At 44.5% G+C, this 21266-nt stretch overlaps 1 protein-coding gene across 6 annotated transcripts in view; it reads left to right on the top strand.

Moving 5' to 3' along the window:
* Positions 1-21266, top strand: part of RERE (arginine-glutamic acid dipeptide repeats) — a 468752-nt gene that overhangs the window by 280542 nt on the left and 166944 nt on the right. For all 6 annotated transcript variants that reach the window (XM_075906796.1, XM_075906794.1, XM_075906795.1 and 3 more), the window contains one exon: positions 19659-19707. In XM_075906796.1, coding sequence (XP_075762911.1) covers positions 19659-19707 — 49 coding nt within the window. The remainder of the gene's footprint in view (positions 1-19658; positions 19708-21266) is intronic.

Here is a 21266-nt window from a genome sequence, read left to right on the forward strand (position 1 = left end):
CTGCTGTGTGTGACTTCTGAAATGTTTGTGAAATCATGTCATCCTTCTTGCATGCTCCTCAGAACCTTGTCATCCCCTCAGCCGTGCTGGGCAGCTGTTGGTGCGGTGCATGAAAGCAGTGATCAGGCGGAATCGACTGGCTGTGGGATGCATGTGGCAAAAGCTTGAAGCTGTGTGGATCGGGTTTTTTCTATCCTTATGATGCAGTTATAATTTCAGTTGCTTCCTCTGCCTGCCAGGCCTAAGGCACGTCTGGAGGGAGCTGCAGAGCCAGGCTGCAGGGGTGCCTCTGTGGCTATTAGGAAACGTTTGGGCCTGCAAGAGACTGTGTTTAGATAATGTTTCAGGGAGGGTCGTAGATCGGCAGCCATTGGTTGCTGTGGCAGTGGGTGGAACTTGTTTTGATTGAGAACTTGTTTCCCAGGGCAAGTGATAGTTCTGGTGGTATTTTTTAAAGTACCTGAAAGCAATCAGCACAGTTTTGCTTGCGCCTCTCAGCTGTGTGGAGCAATCACGTGTGTGTTGAAAATGTGGCAGTGTTGGCTAAATACATTAGAAATCTTCATTAAGAGAAGCTTCTCACATTGCAGTTATATGAGCTACCCCCACATCTGTGTAGGGGTCCAAAGTAGTATCTGTAAGAATTCAGACCAGATGACCACATAAAATAGATGCTATTCCACCCCTTCTGTCTCCCCAACCCCCTGCATATGAAGTGCCATGAAAGCTACTCAGGCAAGCTTTTATGAATGTGTGGTGACTTTTTTTTTTTTTTTAAGGCCAGTGCCTGAGTAGGAAAAATGGCAAACAAATTCTCATTGCTCCTTATTAACAGGATTTGGGGGCTACATATGTTAAATGAGCAAAAGAAACATTCTGTAGTGCTGTTTTGTTCAGAGAACCAGCTAAATTTGTGCAGTGCTGGGCTGAAACTAACCAACCCCTGCCTAGCCAATTGGATTGCAGATATGATTGACTGGATTTGATGTCATTTCATTGTAGTTCTTGATTCAGAATAACGAGTTGTTGGAGTATAGAGTTCTAGGGTGACAGGATGGCTCTGAACAACTTATATAGCCTTTTTCCTGCATGTTGCCAGTTCAGTTCGTCTGTGCTGACAGTTCCGTAGCCTGGGGTTGCTAGTAAATTGGCATGTACATTAAAAAACTGGCCCAGCATTGCAACTGACACTAGTGTTCCGTATAAGCTGAGTGGTTGGCTGGCCACCCAGTAGAGATTCATATGCCACTCTGCTGATTAGCAGAGCACCCACAACTGGCAGCATGTGTTTATCTTGGTGGTGCACATAGCATAAGCCTCAGTGCACGTAACATTTATTCTGCACATGGCTGGAAAAAATTAGACAGAACATTGACTGAGACCTTAGTTAGCAGCCTTAGCCGAGTCCTATTAGGGAACAAGCCATAATTGCTGAGCTATACTCATCCTGACCAGATGGGTGCAGTGAACATTATCGTCCCTACAATTTTGTACCTTCATAGCTTTGAGTAGTCATAGAGCATGAAATAAAGCAGAGACTGTTCAGCTAGGTGTGGGCCATTGCTGCTTTTGCACATACATTATTCTTAATATTCTTTGTGTGTGGATTAGCGATATGTTTTTTAAATCTTACTGAAAAGTTGGTCTGTTGGGCTCCCCCTAAAGCTCTGTATGCTAGGTACAGGCCCTGTGGACCTGTTGCTTAGTGTGAACCCAGGTTTACTCCTATTGGGCAGAGTGGGTTGATTTAAATCACTAAAAACTTAATTTGATTTAAATCAGTTATCAAGAAAGCTAAGACTGACTCTACTTAATTTTGGAGTAAGTCCCTTTGAACTCACTGGCACTTGTGTTTTTGAGGGGGGAAAAAATATAAAATGGAGCCCCTTGGGAAAGCTGGGCTATGCTGAAATAAAATAGGGAATACTCTCATGGCATCGCTATTCTGTTCTGTGGCCATGACGCTTCAAAATAAGGGACATGTATTATGTAACACAAAATAAGAAAATGACATTCAGTGGCAACTAGCAATTCTTACTGTAGCTTTCTGTATGGTATACTTGAATGACAGATTATAAACCTGGTTAACTAATTGGACAAGCAATAATGGTTAGCTAAGCTAAACCTTTTTTCTAGCAACATCCAGTACAGCAAATAGCTTGGGAATGTACTTGTCAAATCACACTGAAACTGAAAGGCATAGACCAACTCTTGAAGAATGATGAATTGCAAAGTTACTAAGCAGTTGATTCACTTAGCCATATCCACATCTTCATCCACATCATTTTCTCCCAATAAGCAGATTTCCTTATGCTGTTTCCTTTCTGCAGCTAGACCCTACATCATCATCTTGCACTGTTTACACTTGACATGTTTTTCTTTTTTTAACCAGGGAATGAATTTCTTCAAAATATTCTCAAACAGGGTTTCTCTTACACCCAGAAGCCATGGCAGTTTTTCTGTGGCAAAAGTGTGGGGGAATATAGAAAGCTGTGTGTGTGTGCGCATGCTGAATAATCTCTTGCCTTTTTGTTTCCAGTCCACTCCACTGTTCCCATCCTTTCCTATATATTCTGTCTGAAGATTATGTCTTAACGAACTCCTGTGCCATGCTTGGCCAAGATACACCACCACATAAGCAACGAAGAAAAACAGTCTTATCCAGCCTGTACATATTTTTGCACATGTTACTTTTTAGTCGGCTGACAAACAGATATTGGAAGCCTAGAACTTTGAAGAAGCAAGAGCTAGTAGTTAGGCTGGACAGATAAGAGCCATTAATTCATTTTTATGAGACTGTCAGTGTATGTGTAGCATGTTTGTGATATTATTTTTAAATGAAAAAATTAGTATTTTAAAAAATGAAAAAATCCTATTTAAATTTTAATAAATTCTTTTTAAAATGTATTTTTTGAATTATAGATTTTTTTTATCCACCCTGCTATTGGGCGATTCCTTTGGGCCAGGGATAATGTATGAGGTGAGGCAGTGCTGCACACTGGTTGTAGCCCCAGTGTTTGTGCTGTTCTTGTGCTGGGGTTTGACAGGCTTTTGTTCTGCAGGGCTTTTCTCCAGCTCTGCGTGTATCATTTAAAAATGAAAAGGTTTTTTTAAAAATACCACTTTCTCACAGAGAAATGAAAGTTCAGTGATACTTACTTTTGAAAAGTACAGGCAGTCCCCGGGTTACGTACAAGATAGGGACTGTAGGTTTGTTCTTAAGTTGAATCTGTATGTAAGTCGGAACTGGCCTCCAGATTCAGCCGCTGCTGAAACTGACCGCCAGTTCTGACTTGCATACAGATTCAACTTAAGAACCCCAAGCGTCCCCAAGTCAGCTGCTGCTGAAACTGATCAGCGGCTGATTCCAGGAAGCCTGGGGCAGAGCAACTCTGCCTCGGGCTTCCTGTAGTCAGCGCTGGTCAGTTTCAACAGCGGCTGACTTGGGGACGCCTGGGGCAGAGCAGCTGGGGTGCTGCTGGGTTGCTCCAGTAGCACCGCTCCTGGCTCCTCGGCGCTACTGGACCAACCCGGCAGCACCCCAGCTGCTCTGCCCCAGGCGTCCTGATTCAGCCATTGCTGAAACTGACCAGCAGCGGCTGAATCAGGACCTGGGGCAGAGCAGCTGGGGTGCTGCTGGGTTGGTCCAGTAGTGCCCAGAGCAGCGCTGCAGGACCAATCGGCAGCGCCCCAGCTGCTCTGCCCCAGGGTCCACAACAAAAGCCTGGTCTGCTGGGGGTGGGGCACACTAGCTGCGCCCCCCCCCAGCAGACCAGGGACACGGGGAGCAGAGCTGCAGCAGCAGCGGGGTGCCGCGCCTCTGAGGCTTTGCTCTGGCAAAGTCTCAGAGGCGCGGGACCCCGCCGCGGCTGCTGCTTCAGTCCCGGTGCCCCTGGTCTGCTGGAGACGGTCTCCAGCAGACCAGGGGCACCGGGAGCAGCTTACGAACGGGGCTTTCTCGCCCCGGAGCTCGCAGGTAGCAATCCGCCACCTCGACCTCCGGGGCGAGAGAGCCCCGTTTGTAAGTGCGGATCCGACATAAGTCGGATCCGCGTAAGTCGGGGACTGCCTGTATCAGGTTAACTTGAAATAATGGAGGTGAGGAAAAAATAAAAACTACATTCTCGCATGTCAGACAAAATATTAGATTTGCAAAACAAAAAATACCACTTTAAAGCATAAAATACTAAACAATATGTCCTTTACTACTCGTACATGGCAAAAGTCTTGTACATAGCATTTATTTCTCATATTAGCAGCCATAGCTTATATTAGAAGCCTAAGTTAGATGAGGGCCATTTGTGTTGCTATACGGAGTCCCTGCCCCAAGAGCTAACATGTAATTCTTTCCTAGGAGAGCTTGTTGATGTGCAATTGCTGATGCAGAACTCTTGCTTTGCAGAGGTGTCTGGAGGCATTACCTGAGTTGGGGAACCATTATGCTAGGTACTACTATACAGGCACATAGTAAAGGGCTCTTCCTCCCCCAAGGCCGGTTTGTACAATCAATATGAAAATGTGTGTAGGGCAGTGTGTGTACGGGGTACCACAGATGCATTTCATTACCACATATTGTAGTTTTGGGTTGGTTTTTAAAAGGCTTCTTTCATGTGGAGTTGGTGTCATTTAGCCAGCAAGATATCTGCAGCTTTTTCTCAGAAAGTTGCTATTTTTTTAATTAGACTTGTCCCTCTGTCAGTGCTGCTGTGCTGATAGTCTCTTATGTCTTGCTTTACACTTCCCATAATTCAAGACTTGCACCCCCATTGTCTTCCTTCAGGCCAAGGAGGAGCCTGCTGCCATCTTTCAGTGGTCAGAGGGATTTGCTTTTGGGTGATGTTGGACATCTCTTGTACCATCCAGTTTCTTTGAAGCTGAGTGTTCTGCTGCTACATCTGCTGCTGTCCCCACCAGCCTAGGGAGCAAGATCAGGACTGTCACAACGTGATAGAACCTTGGGCATAGATCACCAAATCAGCCCTTCTGGGACAATGTTATGAGCAATGCAGAATTCAACTGATAAGATAAGCTGCAACCAAAGGAATTCTGGTGGCCTTGTGTGCACGCTTATGTTTTAGTTGACTTGTTTTAGCAACTGCAGAGATGTTGAACATTGACCACATAAAAATGATGCTGATGTAAATACCTTTCATCTAGTATAACTGCATCCACACTGGCGAGTAATGCTACATTAGATATTTATATTTCCAGGCTACTAATTACAGCAGAATGAAAAACCCGTGTAGCCCAGCTATAAAAATAGCAGATATCTCTACAGAATCTACAATGTCAAATATTCCACTTTTCCAGTCTATTCATCGCATTGTCCACGTTTGCAAACCTAAGAGTACAATGTTGTTGTTATGGAAAAAGGAAACTATATAAAATGGCTCATGTTTGCAAACAATACTAGCAACAGTAAAGGTAGTTTTAGATCAGTGCTGAAAAATTCCAGTTACTTTTAATCATTTATGCTGATGGTTTTATTTTTGCATTTCACTCATTTCCAACAATGGAAATAGATTAGTAAATTTAATTTTGTTCATAGTTATGGGGGTATTTTAAGGATGAAACCAAATTTCTACCCCAAATATAAATCTTATTGAGGTTTCTACTAGAACATCATGTCCTGGTAGATACCCCTAAGGAGAAGCTGTTTTCCTGGTGGCTCAGGAAACTTTCTCAGCTTCTTGCCTCTTCAAAGAGCTGTGTGATATGGGATGTTCCTTCTTCCATTTCCTTCATATCCCAATTCTTAAAGTAATCAACAGGCTGGAACTTGTATCGAAGATACAACTGTTGATACGTGGGGCTCGTTCCAGCATAAAATTTAACAATTGCAATATCCATTCCATTTTTAACCCTGAAATACTGATTTATAAATAATAAACATTTGACTCAAAACCAAATTTACTCTTGGATTATTTTGCCAAATGCATTTTAAAAAACCTGGATTCTAAAAAAATTCAACATAAATGGTTATCCTTGTTTGTCAGCTTCTAGTCACTTTCACTTTCTGCTTCTATTCTGTATGTCAAGAAGAGATTGCTTATAGAAAAAAGAATCTTCAGTCTTGCAGAAGGAAGGCGTCAAAAGATCCAATGTCTGTAAGACACAGCTAGACGCATTCAAACCAGAAATTTGGTGCAAATTTTAAGTGATGAAAATTAATCATTGGAGCAGGTAACATGGTAGAGTCTCCATCTCTTGATGTCTTTTAAAAACAGTCTTTCTAATGGAAAGCTGTCTCGCATCCATAACTTAGGAGGTTTTGAATAGGAACTAGGGATGTGAAGGTTTAACCAGTTTAACTGGCAAGCCTCAACCTTAACAGATGAGGCTTACCAGTTAAGGCTAACTGGTGGGGGCTGGAGCAGCTCCCCACCTGCCATGGGGAGAGGGCAGCTCCCGTCCTGCAGGGGGCCCATCATGGACAGGGGCTGCTCTGACTGGGATGCTGGAGCAGCGGGGGGGGGGGGGGGGGGTCGGCACTCCAGCTGGGCTGGATCTGCCCCCTGCTTATTTCCCCCCTTAATTGTTTAAACTATGTTAAGCCAGTTAATGGGGTTTTTACATCCCTCATAGGAACTATGGGTGAAATTCTGTGGCATTGTTTATGCAAGAGGTCAGACAAGCTGATCATAATGGTCCTTTCTCATCTTAAATCTGAGAATCCTAATTCTGTATCATTTGAGTTTCATTTTGTAAATGTTCTGTTTAAATTTAGAAGAGTTTAATTGCAATAATGTTGCATGTTAATAGAAAGTAAACATTTACAAAAATTCCTCTGCATTGCATTTGTTTTGTACATTCATTCTCTGCTTACCACTCCAATGCTCGCACTCTTTCATTCCAGAGTAAAAATTGGGCATTAATCTAGCTGATGGCGTTCATCTTAAATAGGGATGTTAAAAAGCATGTTTGTTTGAAAAGGTCTAACCACTTCCCACGGAGCCAACTCCCCACCCCCCACCCTGCTGCCTCTGATACAGCCTCTTTTAAAGCACCCCCACAAGCACTGACTCCTGTGGAACTGCCTCATCATACCAGTTGTCCATCTAGTCCATTATCCGGTCTGTGAGACTGACCAGTTCAGATGCTTCAGTGGAAGGTGCAAGAGACCCATGTAGAATTTTGCTCCTGGACTGTGATGTTTTATTTTGTCATATAAGGTAAATTCTAGCCTCTACTTTTCACCAGAGTACTAGAATCAGTTAATGTGAATTCCAAGTTGCTGTTTCTTCGTGTTGATAAACTTCTTCTGGATTTAACTTCTGGTATTTGTACATTCTCTCAATTTTCTTCTTGTAGGATCTTTTCTTTCAGGACCCAGAAACATGTTTCTTAGGCAGCCAGAGTTTCTTAAAAAAATATTCCCAAAGACCTTCCAATAGTAGAGCAAAAAAGATTTTTGGAAAGGTGCATCGTGGATAAAGCTTGCTCAAAGCCCCCTTTCCGCTTCAACTTCAGTCTGATTAATTATAGATCTTGGTATACAGTGATCAGGGAAACTTTTGCCAAACAGGAGACAGACTTAATCCTCAAGTGTGGCCTAGAATGCTGTCTTATAAATTGGTTTGATTCTTTTTTTTTTTCTTTCAAAAGAATCCAATTTTTTTGGCATAAAGGCTTCTAATTGTTTTTGGTAGGGGGCACTGGTTTGGGTGCCCAACAGAATTAATCCTTGCAAGTGGTCTTGGAAAGGAGCTGTTAATAATGTGAATGGCAAGTGTAGCAAAACAGAAGCAAGCCTTTGTTTGCATTGCACAGAGAAATGTGCTGCTGATGTCCACTGGGCTAGATACTAAGATCCCCACCTCTCTTTTCATGCTCAGAATCTGGTATAAAAAGTGTTGATTGTTGCATTGCATGTTTCTCTGCGTAATGATGACATTTTAAATTCCTTATTGATAGGTGAGACGGCTTTGAGTTTCAGGCTCATGTACTTTAATGATGCCAGAAGAATTGGGTCATGTAGAGAAATGCTGTACATGCTTCCTCAAACTACAAGTCATCCCTGATAGTCCTGACCTGAGCTCTGCACAACACTGACAACACACTTCAGTTGTGACTTGCAGCACCTCTGTCCTTTCATTCCTGAGCCTGCCTGCCTATGTCTTCCAGGGCATTCAGGCTTGTTCTTCAGCCCCAGCCCACATCAGTTCCAGAGCATTTCGACTCCCCACTCTTTGGAAACTGTATAGTTTCATGGAGTGGTAACAGCAGTTGTGGGAATCTAGGGATGTCATTGTGTAGATGACTACATGATTACCAATAAGCTTAGGTTTGTCAACTACACATATTATATACCTTCTCTTGCCCCCCCGCTGCCTCTGGGCAGTGGGATGGGGAGCAGGAGCCCTGTGCTTGTGAGGAGCTGGCTTAAAAGCTGGCTCCTCATGAGCACCGGATAGACAGAGAAACAGCAGCATGGAGGATAGGCAGGGGGCTAGGCTGGAGCCACTATGTGGCCCTTCTCCCCCCCCCCCCCCCCCCACTCCCTGGGCTTCCCCATACAGAGGCTGGGGAGCGGGGAGGGCTGTCATGAAGCAGCCTCTGTCTGCTGTGGACCTAGGCCTGCTGCACACGGAGGTTACTTAGCAGCAGCGTCCCGTGTCCGTGGCGGGTCCGAGCTCCCTGCTGACAGGCTGTTCTGCATCCCACAGAGCAGCCCCTGTCCGTGGGGGGTCAAATCTCCCAAGGGACAGAGGCTAGGAGCTCAGTACCCCCCCCCCATGGACCGGGGCTGCTCCGTGGAATATAGAGCAGCCTCTGTCAGCAGTTAGCTCGGGCCCCGCAGAGGCAGGCAGCCGGTTTGTGCGGGGATCTGGTTTTTGGACTGGCTCCGCCTGCCACCCCGCACTGCTGCCTCTGATACAGAGGCAGGGGTGTGGAGTGACAGGGGACATCCTGGGAATGGAGCCGGGAGCACATTGGCTCCCGTCCCCATCGACCATTGAATAGTCGTGTAACAGCCAAGGTTCCATGTGGTTACATGACCATTCAGTTACACGATAGCTAACATCCCTCTGGCAAATGATACTGGTTTGTAATCCAAGAAGGCTGAACTCACTTCTGCTGTGAACAAAGTTTGATACAAACCTAGATCACAAAAAAATCCCAACCAACAAACATACTTATTTTTAAACCTAAGGCATTTAAACTTTGCATCATCCTGTCCTACCTCCTCTTTTCATTCTCATTCTAACCCCTTAACTGCTTACTTCAAGGGCGCTCATTGGCCTTGAACCCTCCAACCCCCTGTTGCATTAGGATTAAAAGGACAATGCTTTATTCAAGTGAACATCTCCTAGCTGTTTGGAACAAGTCTGTCCTGGATTAGAGACTGCTAGTGCTTTGCCCTGCTCTGCTCTGCTATGGATACTTCTGCCTTTTTGATATTCAGTTGCAGGCTTCCATTGCCTTTCTGTCCAGCCCCTGTTTACTTCATAGAATACAATGTTTCCATGGCAACAGGTTACTTTTCAAAGGGAACATCTTGTCATTATATTTAATCCACTGCAGCTGAAGAGGACTGAAATATTAAGTTGTTGTTGCTATGGTTACTGCTTTGTTACATCAGTTTCTTTTGTGTCAGATTTCATAACCCGTGTTGGGTCCTTTTTTCCCCTTTCTGTGCAGTAAACAGAATGCTTTCCTGTTGGTTTTGTAATTGTGCTCTACTGATATAATTTAGCTTCCAAGTCTATAGTACATTTTAATTTCTGTAGCAAACAGTTTTCCTCCTATATTCATATCTTTCTTAGGGTGGTAGAAATTGGCTGGAAAAGTGTCATATAGGAGCTGTGTATCTCGCTGTGGGACCTCTAGGGAGTGCAGAGCACTCAGTTTTCTCTTGCTTCCCTCAAACCCTTCCAAAAAATAATTGCAGAGCCGTTAATCTCTTCCCTCGCACCCATCCTGCTTCTGCCCCTCCAAATAAAGAATTCTTTTTTTTCTTCCATCTCCTTACCTGCCTTTGAGGTATATGTTGTATACCTAGGAAAGTACAAGAGGAAAGACAGTCTGGTAAACAGAGCATTATGTGGAGATAAGTAGGAGTATTGGTGATTGGAGGGCATTTTGGATTTCCCCATCTTGCATTGTAGAAATGCTGTTATGCAAATGGCAGTCAAGGTTTGGATTGAATGTATATTGACAATTATTTCTAGTTGCATGAAATGTTTTATCATTTATAGTAAGTGTAAAGCAAATAAAAGCAATAGCTAGGTGCCATTAGAATTAACGCGAGGTTAAAAGTATTACTGTTTTCTCTCAGGGGCCTTTGGTTTGTGTTGAAATTACCATGAGGTTAGTATCTGCATTAACAACTTTGTTTAACTCTATTGTTTTGTCTTTATCCATATGAAAATTTTGTGGGCTCCTGTAACTTTAAAAAAAAGTGGAAAATATGGTAGAGATATCAGTGAGTTATTTTGGGTCTGCTTGTAAGTGCTTGTTTGAAATGGAGGATAGGTTTTGCTGTATTTGAGCATCATATGCATAGGCAATAGTAGGACACCCACATTTGTCCCCTTGAATCGCTTAGTTCCAATTCTGAATCTCTTCAGATCTTGTTCATCTTGATGACCTGCAGGATAGTTTCACGATATGGTAAAAGCAGTTTTGATGAATCACATGATCTCACTTGTGCACTTAAAATGAGCAGATAATGAATATAGTAACCATTGATCCAGTTGCCCGTTTTCCTCTTTTGGCTGCGGTGGTAGGTATCTGTTTCTTTTTTCTTTAGATTTCACTCAAGTTCTCAACTTGAGACCTTACTCAGAATGCAGTGCATTTTTCAGATGTAGAAAATGTTTATTTTTCCAAAACGGAAAATGGATGAGTAGCAAACTGCTCAGGGAGCTTTCCAGTCTTTTAGTGTCCTGGACCATTTCTTCTTTTCTGAAATATGCAGTAGTGGCATACGCAGTGTTCTTTCTAACTGCTAGTGTGTTCCTTGCAGAATGAGCTAAGAAGCTAAAAACTTTCTACTGAAGCAAACAGCATTTCCAGATCTGCAGCTGAGTTTCTCCACAGCAGTGGTTCTCAAACTTTTTGGCCCGTGGCCTACCTGGCTCAATGCAAATCTTCCCATAGACCACCAGTTGCTAATGGAAACTTACCGTTAGTCACGTAATTACCCCCAAACCATTTTGCTAGTGTTGCAGTTGAGAATAGTTTAACTAGTAAGAAATAAATATTATTTAAAATTATTAAACAGATTTAAGTGCTTTAACTTTCTCATGTTGTTTATCAAACTTCATTTTAAATAGACATAAATTAATATTTCACTTTAACACAAAAGGTTTCCATGTGTTCTTTATTTATGGCAGGAGTCGAGGGCCACTGATCCACAGAAAAATCAGTAGAAAAAATTCCCCAAATCCCCAACCCTCATTGATGTGTCTCAATTGGGAGCCACTTCATTCCTCTGGCACTCCAGCCCTACCGGGGGAAGGGCGGAATAAGCAGGACTGTGTGATTCAGGGCTTCCCATAGGCCTACTCTTCTGCGTTTCCAGGGTTAGTGGATTTTGTGCAAATCCTCCCCTCTCCTCCTTGGGATGTAGGATTTGGACAGGCGGTGGGGTGCAGGAGGGGATGAGGGCAAGAGCAAGGGAAGGTGCAGTGTTTGGCCAGGAGGAAGGGTACAGGAGCAATGGTGGGTGCAGGAGCAAGTTGGGGGTGCCGGGTGTCTGGCCAGGGGGAAGGGTGCAGGAGCAAGGGTGGGGGTGGGAGTGCAGGAACTCAACAGGGGGATGCGTGGGGGGGGGGGGGGTCTGTGTGCATGAGAGGATGGGTGGGCACTTACTTGCCTTTGCACCATGTGCTGCTCCCAGGCACGACCTCCTGATTCCAGCCAGTGGCAGCAGCAGGGAAAGTCTTCAGGCAGTATGCCCATGCGCTGCTGTTCCCACAGCTGGAGGAAGGGGAGCAAGATCACATAGTGAAGCTTGGGGCTTTCTCTCCTTCTTTGCTCGCTCCCTCCCTCCCCGCAAGGGAAGCCGGCACGCCAAAATCGCGGGGGGGGGAGGGAGGGCAAGGCTGAAGTGCCAGCGCAAGCTCCCTGCTGCAGGAGGACGGAGGGAGGCTGAGCTCGTGCCACGAACCATTAGTGGTCCACAGACTGCAGTTTGAGAACCACTTTTCTACGGTGCTCTTTTAAGACTCCGTTGCTATATCGCTTTTCAGACACTGAGTGCTAGTGCAGAATGGTGTTCTGGAATGAAAGGATGAATTTTAACATGTTTTTCCTCACTGTACAGAGATTAAAGGAAGTGGATGGAAGAAAGATTAGGCAGAATAACCTGTGTTCGGTCTCTCTGAGACTACTTGGTTCCTTTTTATTTTTTTTAAATACATAAACTGCTTCACTGCTCTTGTGTTGCTACTGTTCCTTGCTTGTTTTGGGCACTTCACCTGACAGAATATCAGTGCATGGTTTAATTTGATGGTTTAATTACTCACATTGTGACCTGTAGAGACTCATAGTCCCAAAATGAATTCTGTAAACACAGTGGAAACGTCTGCTTTTCAAATGAAAAACAAACCAACCAACCAACCCTTACCTTTTATGGGGTAGTCGAGTTAGTCTGCACAGGATAAACTTTAAAAAACAGCAAATGGGACCACAAAATCTCATGATACCATCTACATGTTTTGTTAGTCTTTAAAGTGCTACCAGATTATTTTTTTTAAGTTTACCCTACCATTTAATTCACCATAACTGGGGCCCTACCAAATAAGTGGTCCATTTTGGTCAGTTTCATATTCAGAGCATGTTAAAAATAGGAAATTTCATGATTTCAGCTACTTAAAATCTGAAATTTCAGTGTTGAAAGCAGGGATGTAATAGTGTAGCTGATTAACTGATAAGCAAAAGCTTATAGGTTAATGCTATAGACTACACACACTCTCCTCCCCTTCTCCCCCCACCTTTCCAACCAGTACATTTTTTTAGCAGGCTGGCCAGCAGCCCAGCTTAGCCCTGGCTTGTGATGGGTCCGGGACTTACCCCTGCTGCGGCTCTGCATTTAAAGTGTATTAGGAGCTGGGTGGGCAGACAGCTTGGCTCAATTCTGGCTTGTGCCAGGCCCAGAAGCTCAGACATCCCCCCTTCCCCCCCCCCCTCCCCCCACACACACGGGCTGCTGCCTCTTTATCTGAGGTAGCAGCACAGGGCGACTGGCAGCTGCTGAGTGAGCGGAGCTGGTTTTTCAACTGGCTCCCCTCAAAGACCAGCTCCCACCTGACACCCCAAGGTAGAGGGCTCCTTGGGGGTGAGGCCGGAGCACACTGGCTGCCAACCCTGCCTCCAAGGACTATAGAATAGTCAACTAACGGATAAGAATTAATGAGGTTACTCGACTATTCAATTAACCAACATTTAACATCCCTAGTTGTAACTGGAGGGGTCCTAACTCCAAAAGGAGTTGTGTGGGGTGTGGTTGCAAGGTTATTGTAGAAGGGGTTGTGGTACTGATACCCTTCTGTGCCACTGCTGGCAGCCACGCTGCCTTTAGAGCCAGGCAGTTGGAGAGCAGCGGCTGCTGTCCAGGAGCCCAGTTTGAAGGCAGAGCCGCCATTTGCAGCAGCACAGAAGTTATGAATTACTATTGCTACCCTTACTTCTGTGCTACTGCCTGCAGAACTGACCCACTCTCTGGCTTCCCAGCTTTGAAGGCAACAGTGCAGAAGTAAGGCTGGCATGGTATGGTATTGCCACCCTCACTGCTGCCCTCCTGCTGAGAGGGAGCTGCTTTCAGAGCTGGTCAGCTGGCCAACAGCTGCTGCTCTTTGGCCTCCCAAATCTGAAGGCAGTGTAGAAGTCAAGGTGGCAGTACCACAATCTCCCTACAATAACCTTGTTATCCCCTGCACCTCTCTTTTGTGTCAGGACTCCCAGTATGAGAGAGGCTGGTTTCCCTTATGGAAAACTTATAGTATAGGATACAAGTGCGCACAAGACACAACGTCATGGGGAGAGACTAGATTTCAGTCCATGACACACATTTTAATAAAATTGAATTTATTTTAATTGAGTGGTAATTTTTATGAACATAATTTTAAATTCTGGATTTTAAGTTGTTATGCTATAGCAAGAAGTGACCGAGTTAGAAAATGTGTACAGATTGGACCTCTAGCCCAGACTAGGGATGTGAATGGGTAACCAGTTAATCAGTTTATCTGGTAAACATAACTCTTACCCAGGTGAAGTACTAGTTAACCAGTACCCAGGAGCAGCGCACTGCCCACAGCGGACGGAGGGCTGCTCCTACCTGCTGTAGGGCTGCTGTAGGCAGTGGCAGCCCTTGCGCAGGGGAAGGGAGGTGGCAGCAGCCCCTGTGTGGCCTTGGGACCTTGCACTTAATCAATTAGCCAGTTAAACATATAATTTAACCGGTTAACTGATTAACCTGGAATTGACATCCCTAGTCCAGACTTCCATAATATGGTACTATCTGTGGTCTGGCCTCCTCGTGGGTGCTCCCAGGCTGCCCTTTCTGGCCTTCTGGAGTGACCAAAATAGCTCATTTGTGACACTCAAGTTCAGAGGAGGAGTGGGAGAAACAGGGACAGGAGATGCTTGGGCGAAGAGGCAGGGTGGCTGTGGAGCTGCATGGTGAGAGTGCAGCCTTGCAGCTTGTGGGAAAGGGCTCCTGGTCCCCGACAGTGGGGCTCTCCAGCCACCCTGCCTCTTGTCCTGAGAGCGCGTTGTAGTACAGGTTAGCAGTTACTGTCTTGATTTTTGTGTTTAGAATTCAGAGAGAACTCATTTCTTCATCCTTAATTCACATTGTTGTGTCTCCAGTGGCCCCTGGAGATCATATGGGTCAGTAACTAACTTCATGCACTTCTGCCATTCTTTAGTGACTAGACATATGGTTTAAGTATTTATTTTCCCCATATGAATCAAATTATAGTCTTCATTTATATACACAGAGTTCTCTTACATTTTCTCTGGTTTGCTCATGGTTTAGCATATTAATGTCTTGCTGTTACAGAGATTTTTGTGCTCAAAATTTGTTAGTACATTTACATGACTCTATGGACTGAGCTGACTGCAGTAATTGTCCTTTTTTATATAATTTGTCCATCTGCTGTAATTTGAATGATAAGAATATGTTGTATGTGTATATGCAATTACATTTATATTTATTTATTTATATAACTATAAATAAAAAATGTTTTTAAGAGGTCATGCAAAACAGTCTCTCCTTACAATATTAAACCTCTTTAGAGTTTGTTGCACTCCTTAATACATTTTGATAGTCTTGAAAGAGTAGTGCAGTCTCTCTAGCTGTAGCTGCATTATGAGACCACAAGAACACGTGTAAGCAAAGAGCATTCATTGAGTTTGGAATCTCAGATGCTCAGTCTTTCTGACAAATCAGACAGTCAGTGGTAGTCATGGGTGTTCAGCTCCTCTGAAAAACATGCCATATATATTAGAGGTATAAACAGTTACCTGATTAGCATTAGGGATGTGAAAGAATAACTGTGTAAATGGTTAACTCATGAGCTTGGGCTTATCGGTTAATGTTCACAGTTACACGTAGTGCACCCACTCTTAAAGCCCCGCCTGCTACCCCACACTGCTGGCTGTTTCCCTTCATCAAGGAGCAAAAGGAAAGTGCAGAGTTTGCTGCATTCCTCACTCTGGCTGGGGCATGCAGTAGGCAGACAAACCTGGACCAGCCCCAGCCAGTGGACGTGCATATTGGGTTGCATTTGCAGGAGCATTGCCAGGGAATGGAGGGAAGTGGTTATTCCCCTCTATTTGGCATAGATGAGGCCACATCTGGAGTACTACATCCAGTTTTGGGCCCCCATGGTAGAGAGAGGATGTGGTCAAATTGGAGAGAATCCAGTGGAGGGCAATACAAATTAAGGGTACACGATTTATAAGAAGTTGAGGTATTTGGGCTTCTTTAGTCTGCAGAAAAGAAGAGTGAGGGTGGATTTGATAACAGCCTTCCCCTACCAGAAGGGCATTTCCAAAGAGAATGAAACTAAATTGCTCTCAGTGGTGACAGATGGCAGAACCAGGAACAGTGGTCTCAAGTTGGGATAATAGGAAGAACTATTTCACTTAGGAGGGCGATGAAGCACAGGAATGGTGGCAGAATCTCCACCCTGAAAGGCTTTTTAAGACCCTGCTTGATAATGCACCAGCTGGGATGATTTAGTAGGAGTTGGTCCTTCTTCTAGCAGGAGGTTGGACTCTCCTGAGGTCTCTTGCAACTCCAATCTTCTTTGATTCCGTGATTTAAAACTAACTTCATTTTGTCTGAGGCCGGGTACTATTGGTAAAGCTGACTTTGTGTTTTGCAGCCATTGCAATATGAGAGGTGTTCTCATCTGATTTTAGCAAATCACTAATTTTTTTAAACTAACCAGGGCCAAACATAGACTGTATTTGGGTGGAAGATCGTGACAATTTACAATTTTGGTGGGTTATTTGGTGGCTTCCTTTGTGTGTTATGTGGGAGGTGTTTCTTGGGTAACTAATAAGGAAGATGTCCTGATTTCATGTCTGTTTTTGCAAAAACAAGGTCATCTCTTGCGATGGATAATTGTGTTCTACCTAGGACTGACTTATAGGATCTACGGTCTGTAAAAATAGCCCCTATTCTTCTTCCTGCTTGCTATTGCAACACCTTTTACTATTCTGGGATCCCGCTGTATGAACTGTATAACAACTTCATGGACTCATTTTATTCTAGTACATGATACGCTTCAAGAAAAATGTACCATGAAGTTTTCATTTCAGATACTATTTTTAGGTGATGAAAATAGCCTCAGATGTTTTCTTAAGACATGATAGTGTCAGGACCATCACATGTTGGGTATGCTTTTTCTTGGGCCTGGAGAACCTGGAAAAGGAGGGGAGAGGCGAGGGGGGGGGGCGGGTCTAGCTGTGGTTCTACTTTAAAAACGGCGCTTGTTCGAAAGAGCACCATGACGTGATTATGCAAATGAAGCATGGGATATTTAAATCCCCGCTTTATTTACATCCCTCGTAGCCTAGTAGTCTAGACGTAGCCTGTCAGAGAGAGGCAGCAAGGCAGCGGGCAGCTGATGCAGGTGCTGGGCTTAAAAGTTGGTTTCCCCCCCCACCCCAGCAACATCTCCATGGGGCACAGGGAGGCAGACACACAGCAAGGAAACACAGGTTCCCACTACAGTGCTTCAGCCTTTGAAATGTAGCAAGAGCCCCATGGTTCCTTGTTGCAGCAATCAGCCAATGGGGCAATACCTGTAGGATAGATCTCATTGGATTGTCCTTTTCCCTGCACCAGGCTTTTTGGTTGACGGGCTAGGGCAGTGGTTCCCAACCTCTTATGTACTGCAGACCAGCAAACCCATTCAGAAAGATCTGGTGGACCAGCATAATGTTATTTGCATATTCATTATACAAATGAGTATGTGAATATGCAAATAAATGCCGCTGGTCCACCAAAAGCCCAGAACCCCCCAGTGCCCTAACTCCTAGAGCCCTTCACACCCCGAAGCACCTGCCACTGACCCCAGAGTCCCCTGCACCTAACCCAGCCCAGTGCTAGACTCCCACTCTGAGCCCCCCTGTGCCAGCTTCTATCCCAGATGCCTGTGTGAACCCCCCACCGGACCCGCCAGTGTCAGCCTCCTGTTCTAGAGCCCCACTACACCCAACCCCCCTGAGATCCTCCCATGCCAGCCCCCAGTCTCCAATATTAGCCCCATCCCCAGAACCCCCCAGTGCCAGCCCTGCTCCTGTAGGCTCCCCACTACTAGCCCCCAGTGCCAGCTCCCCATTCTCGATGCCTCAGTGCCCCCTGAGTCAGCCCCTCGCATCCTAGAGCCCCTCACCCTTTAGAGCTCCCCAATACTAGCTTTGCCCCCAGGGCCAGCTTCCACCTCTTAGAGCCAGAGCCCTCCAGCACTAGCCCCACCCCCAGTATCTGCCCTGACCCCCTCACCTAGCCCTGTGCTGCCTCCCAGCTGCTAGCTGAGTGCTGCTGCCCAGATTGCGGCTGCCATGCTGGGCTCCATGCAGCCCTCCCACCATTCTTTTGCATCTGAGAAGATACCCGCCCCTTCCTGGCGCTGGTTGGCTGCGGAGCAGGGCAGGAGACGCCTCTCCCGACAGTCACAGCAGGAGGGGAGGTGTTGAGTGGTGTACCCCAGCCCTGGCCCCCGACAGCCAACAGTTTGTGTGGCACCAATTGGTAGCCTGGCAGTTGGGAACTGCTGAGTGAGGGCACAGAGAAGTTGATTCTATCATGCAAGCCACAAGAAGTCTCCTTCCTTCTGTGCCCTCCATTGGAAATTATTATTGGTGGTAACCAGGGCTTTTAAGTGCTAGGATATGTACCAGGACTGCATGGTGCTTGAAGTTGTACAAACACAGGACAGAAAAAAACAGTTCCTGACCCAAAGATTCCATTCCTCCCCTCCCCTGAATTCCATCTGGATAGATATTGATTTGTCTGTTAGTGTTGCAAAACCATAGAAGTCAGGTGGCATTGGGCAAGTTTCCACTTTTCTTAAGATATAGGTATCAATGCACCTTTCTCAGGAAAGGGGGTCAGATTTGTGGGCTGAGCCTGAGCCATATTCTCAGACCAGGAGTGTTTCAGGGAAGTGGGTCATCTTGAGTTACAGGCTATGATAAGAGAAATGCAGGTTCTCATAAAGCCTCCTTGTAAGCAGTCGGTAACCCTTGGGGCTAAGGATGTTAATTATTTCACTAATCGAATAGTTGATACATTTTTGCATCAACTATTCAGTCGATAAGGTGGCGCTGCCCCTTTGAAATGCAGCCATGGTGTTTCAAAGGGGCAGCGCCGCATGGAGCCTGGGCTCCCTGCAATGCTTCTGCTTTGAAGTTACCCCCCTTTTCTCCCCTCCTTGCTGCCTTTATCTGATAGAGGCAGCAAGGGGGGGGGGGAGCGACTTTTTGACTATCCAATAAGCATTTGCTTATCGGATAGTCGACTAGTCCTTAACATTCCTACTCGGGGCCTTGATGTTTTGGATTTGCGTGTTAAAAAGGGGGAAGCCAGGTGACAGCATCAATTTACCTTCCCCCTTTTCAGTGTTCAGGACAGGTGGCCTCAAGATGTTACCATGTTACAGAACTAATAAGATTATGTCCATTTTGCCAGAAATTCCAGATCTGTCTTTGTTGGCCTCTGCCATTCAGAAAGTTTCCTGCTATGTTGAATGTATTCACTATTTCTGCTTTAATGTTTCCTTGTTATTGCTGCTCTCTGGTGTGCATTGCAAAGATAATATCAAAAGCTTTTTTTGTGTTGATACAATATATACATAAATCCCTGAGCAACAAAAATTGGATAATGGGCTTATTCAGTCTAACAGACACAGATATAGGAAGATCTAGTGGTTAGATGATTAACAGTGAAGGTAGTAAGGAACCATTGAGAGAACTTACCCATGATTGTGATTGATTCTGTATCAGTCTCAGTTTAAAAATAGAGATTCAATGATGTTCTAAAAGATAGGCTCTAGTTCAAGCAAATTCAAGCAAGTAGTATGTTATACAGTTGGTCTGTAAAGGATCACATGGTCTCTTCTGGTCTGCAGTATAATAGAAGGACTTGTTAGTTGTAACTTCTGTTCACTGATGTTGTTTGTTTTTCATGATAGGAGGCTGAACAGCACCCAGGGCGAGATCAGAGTTGGACCCAGCCATCAGGTAAAGGATGTGATTGGTTTTATTTGTTTGACAACTTGAATGACGTGTTGCAGCAATTTAATAAGCTCAAGGACAGTGCGGCTGGTGAATGTGGCTCGCCGCGGTTCGGCAAGCCCTGTCCATGAACTTATCTAGCTCATTTTTGAACTCTGTTAAAGTCCTACTAGTCTTCATAACATCCTCAGGCAAGGAGTTCCACAAGTTGATTGTGCACTGCATGAAGAAAAACTTCCTTTTGTTTGTTTTAAACCTGCTACCTATTAATTTCATTTGGTGACCCTTAGTTCTTATATTATGCGAACAAGTAAATAACTTTTCTTTATTCACTTTTTCCACACCAGTCATGATTTTATAAACCTCTATCATATCCCCCCTTAGTCTCCTCTTTTCGAAGGTGAAAAGTCCAACTCCTTTTAATCTCTCTTCATATGGGACCCGTTTCAAACTCCTAATCATTTTTGTTGCCCTTCTCTGAACCTTTTCCAATGCCAATATCTTTTTTGATATGAGGCCACCACATTTGTACGCAGCATTTAAGATGTGGGCGTACCATGGTTTTATACTCTATCCCTTCTTAAAAAATGAATCCTAACAGTGTTGACTGCGAAGTGTCATGTCTTGAGCTATTATTTCTCCTTTCTGCTAGTTTTTTCCCCATAACCCCGTGATACTGGTTTAGTTTACTTGAACAGAAAACTTATCTGTAACGACGTAAACATAAAGTTCTAAAAAGTTTTTACAGGCCAGTTCTAAATCTGGTGTGGTTTTCTTCTTGGAGGCAAGTTATGACCGCAGCAAGGCATTAAGACAAGTGGACGACAGCATGCTTTTGGTTGTATTCTAACTAAACCATTTTCCTTCACTTCTGCTTTGTACTGGCTATTGTTGGTACAGGATAAAATCCTCTTTCTGAGGCAATGATTTAGCTTTAGTGCTACAGTAAATTTATTGGTTTAACCCCTTCAAGCTTGTAGCAGAAGAATCTTATCTGTGTAGGTCAAAAAAACCTTTTCCCCAGTGCCAAAAGATTGTTTAAAATAATTACATTCTGAAATGATATAAAGCATAGTTTAACTTTGAGGTATAAGAGCTCAGAGGGATTATCAAGATCTTCTTGCTGGTCATGCCCTCTTCACACTTGGACTTACAGTTGTAGTATCTTGCTTGCCTTTTGTAGGAACTTTTTGATGCACTTGATGTTTGACCTTCTGACCCTGTAAAGACAGAGGAGGCTTAGATCTTTGAAAATACAGAAGCCCTAAGTCTGTTCTTTGCGTACATTGTATGGTCTGTTGGCTGAGAGAGATCAAAGGAACTGGGAAAGCTGTAAAACCACTGTGGTGCCTCAGTCATTTCTGGTTGTCATAATACAAAGTGAGTAAGTAGGGGTTTGCAACATCATAGCATTATGATTGATTCACTCAGACAAACAGCCCACTGCTGGTCATGGCTTTTAGAGCAAGATAAAAAGTTCTTGTCTTAAAAGCATTATTTTGGGAAATACTTCCTGATTGTTGTAGATAATCTCCTTGTACAGGAGCATGGACAGGGCTAGAACT

The sequence above is a fragment of the Pelodiscus sinensis genome, chromosome 23, assembly GCF_049634645.1.
Source record: "Pelodiscus sinensis isolate JC-2024 chromosome 23, ASM4963464v1, whole genome shotgun sequence".
In the NCBI taxonomy this organism is placed as follows: Eukaryota; Metazoa; Chordata; order Testudines; family Trionychidae; genus Pelodiscus; species Pelodiscus sinensis.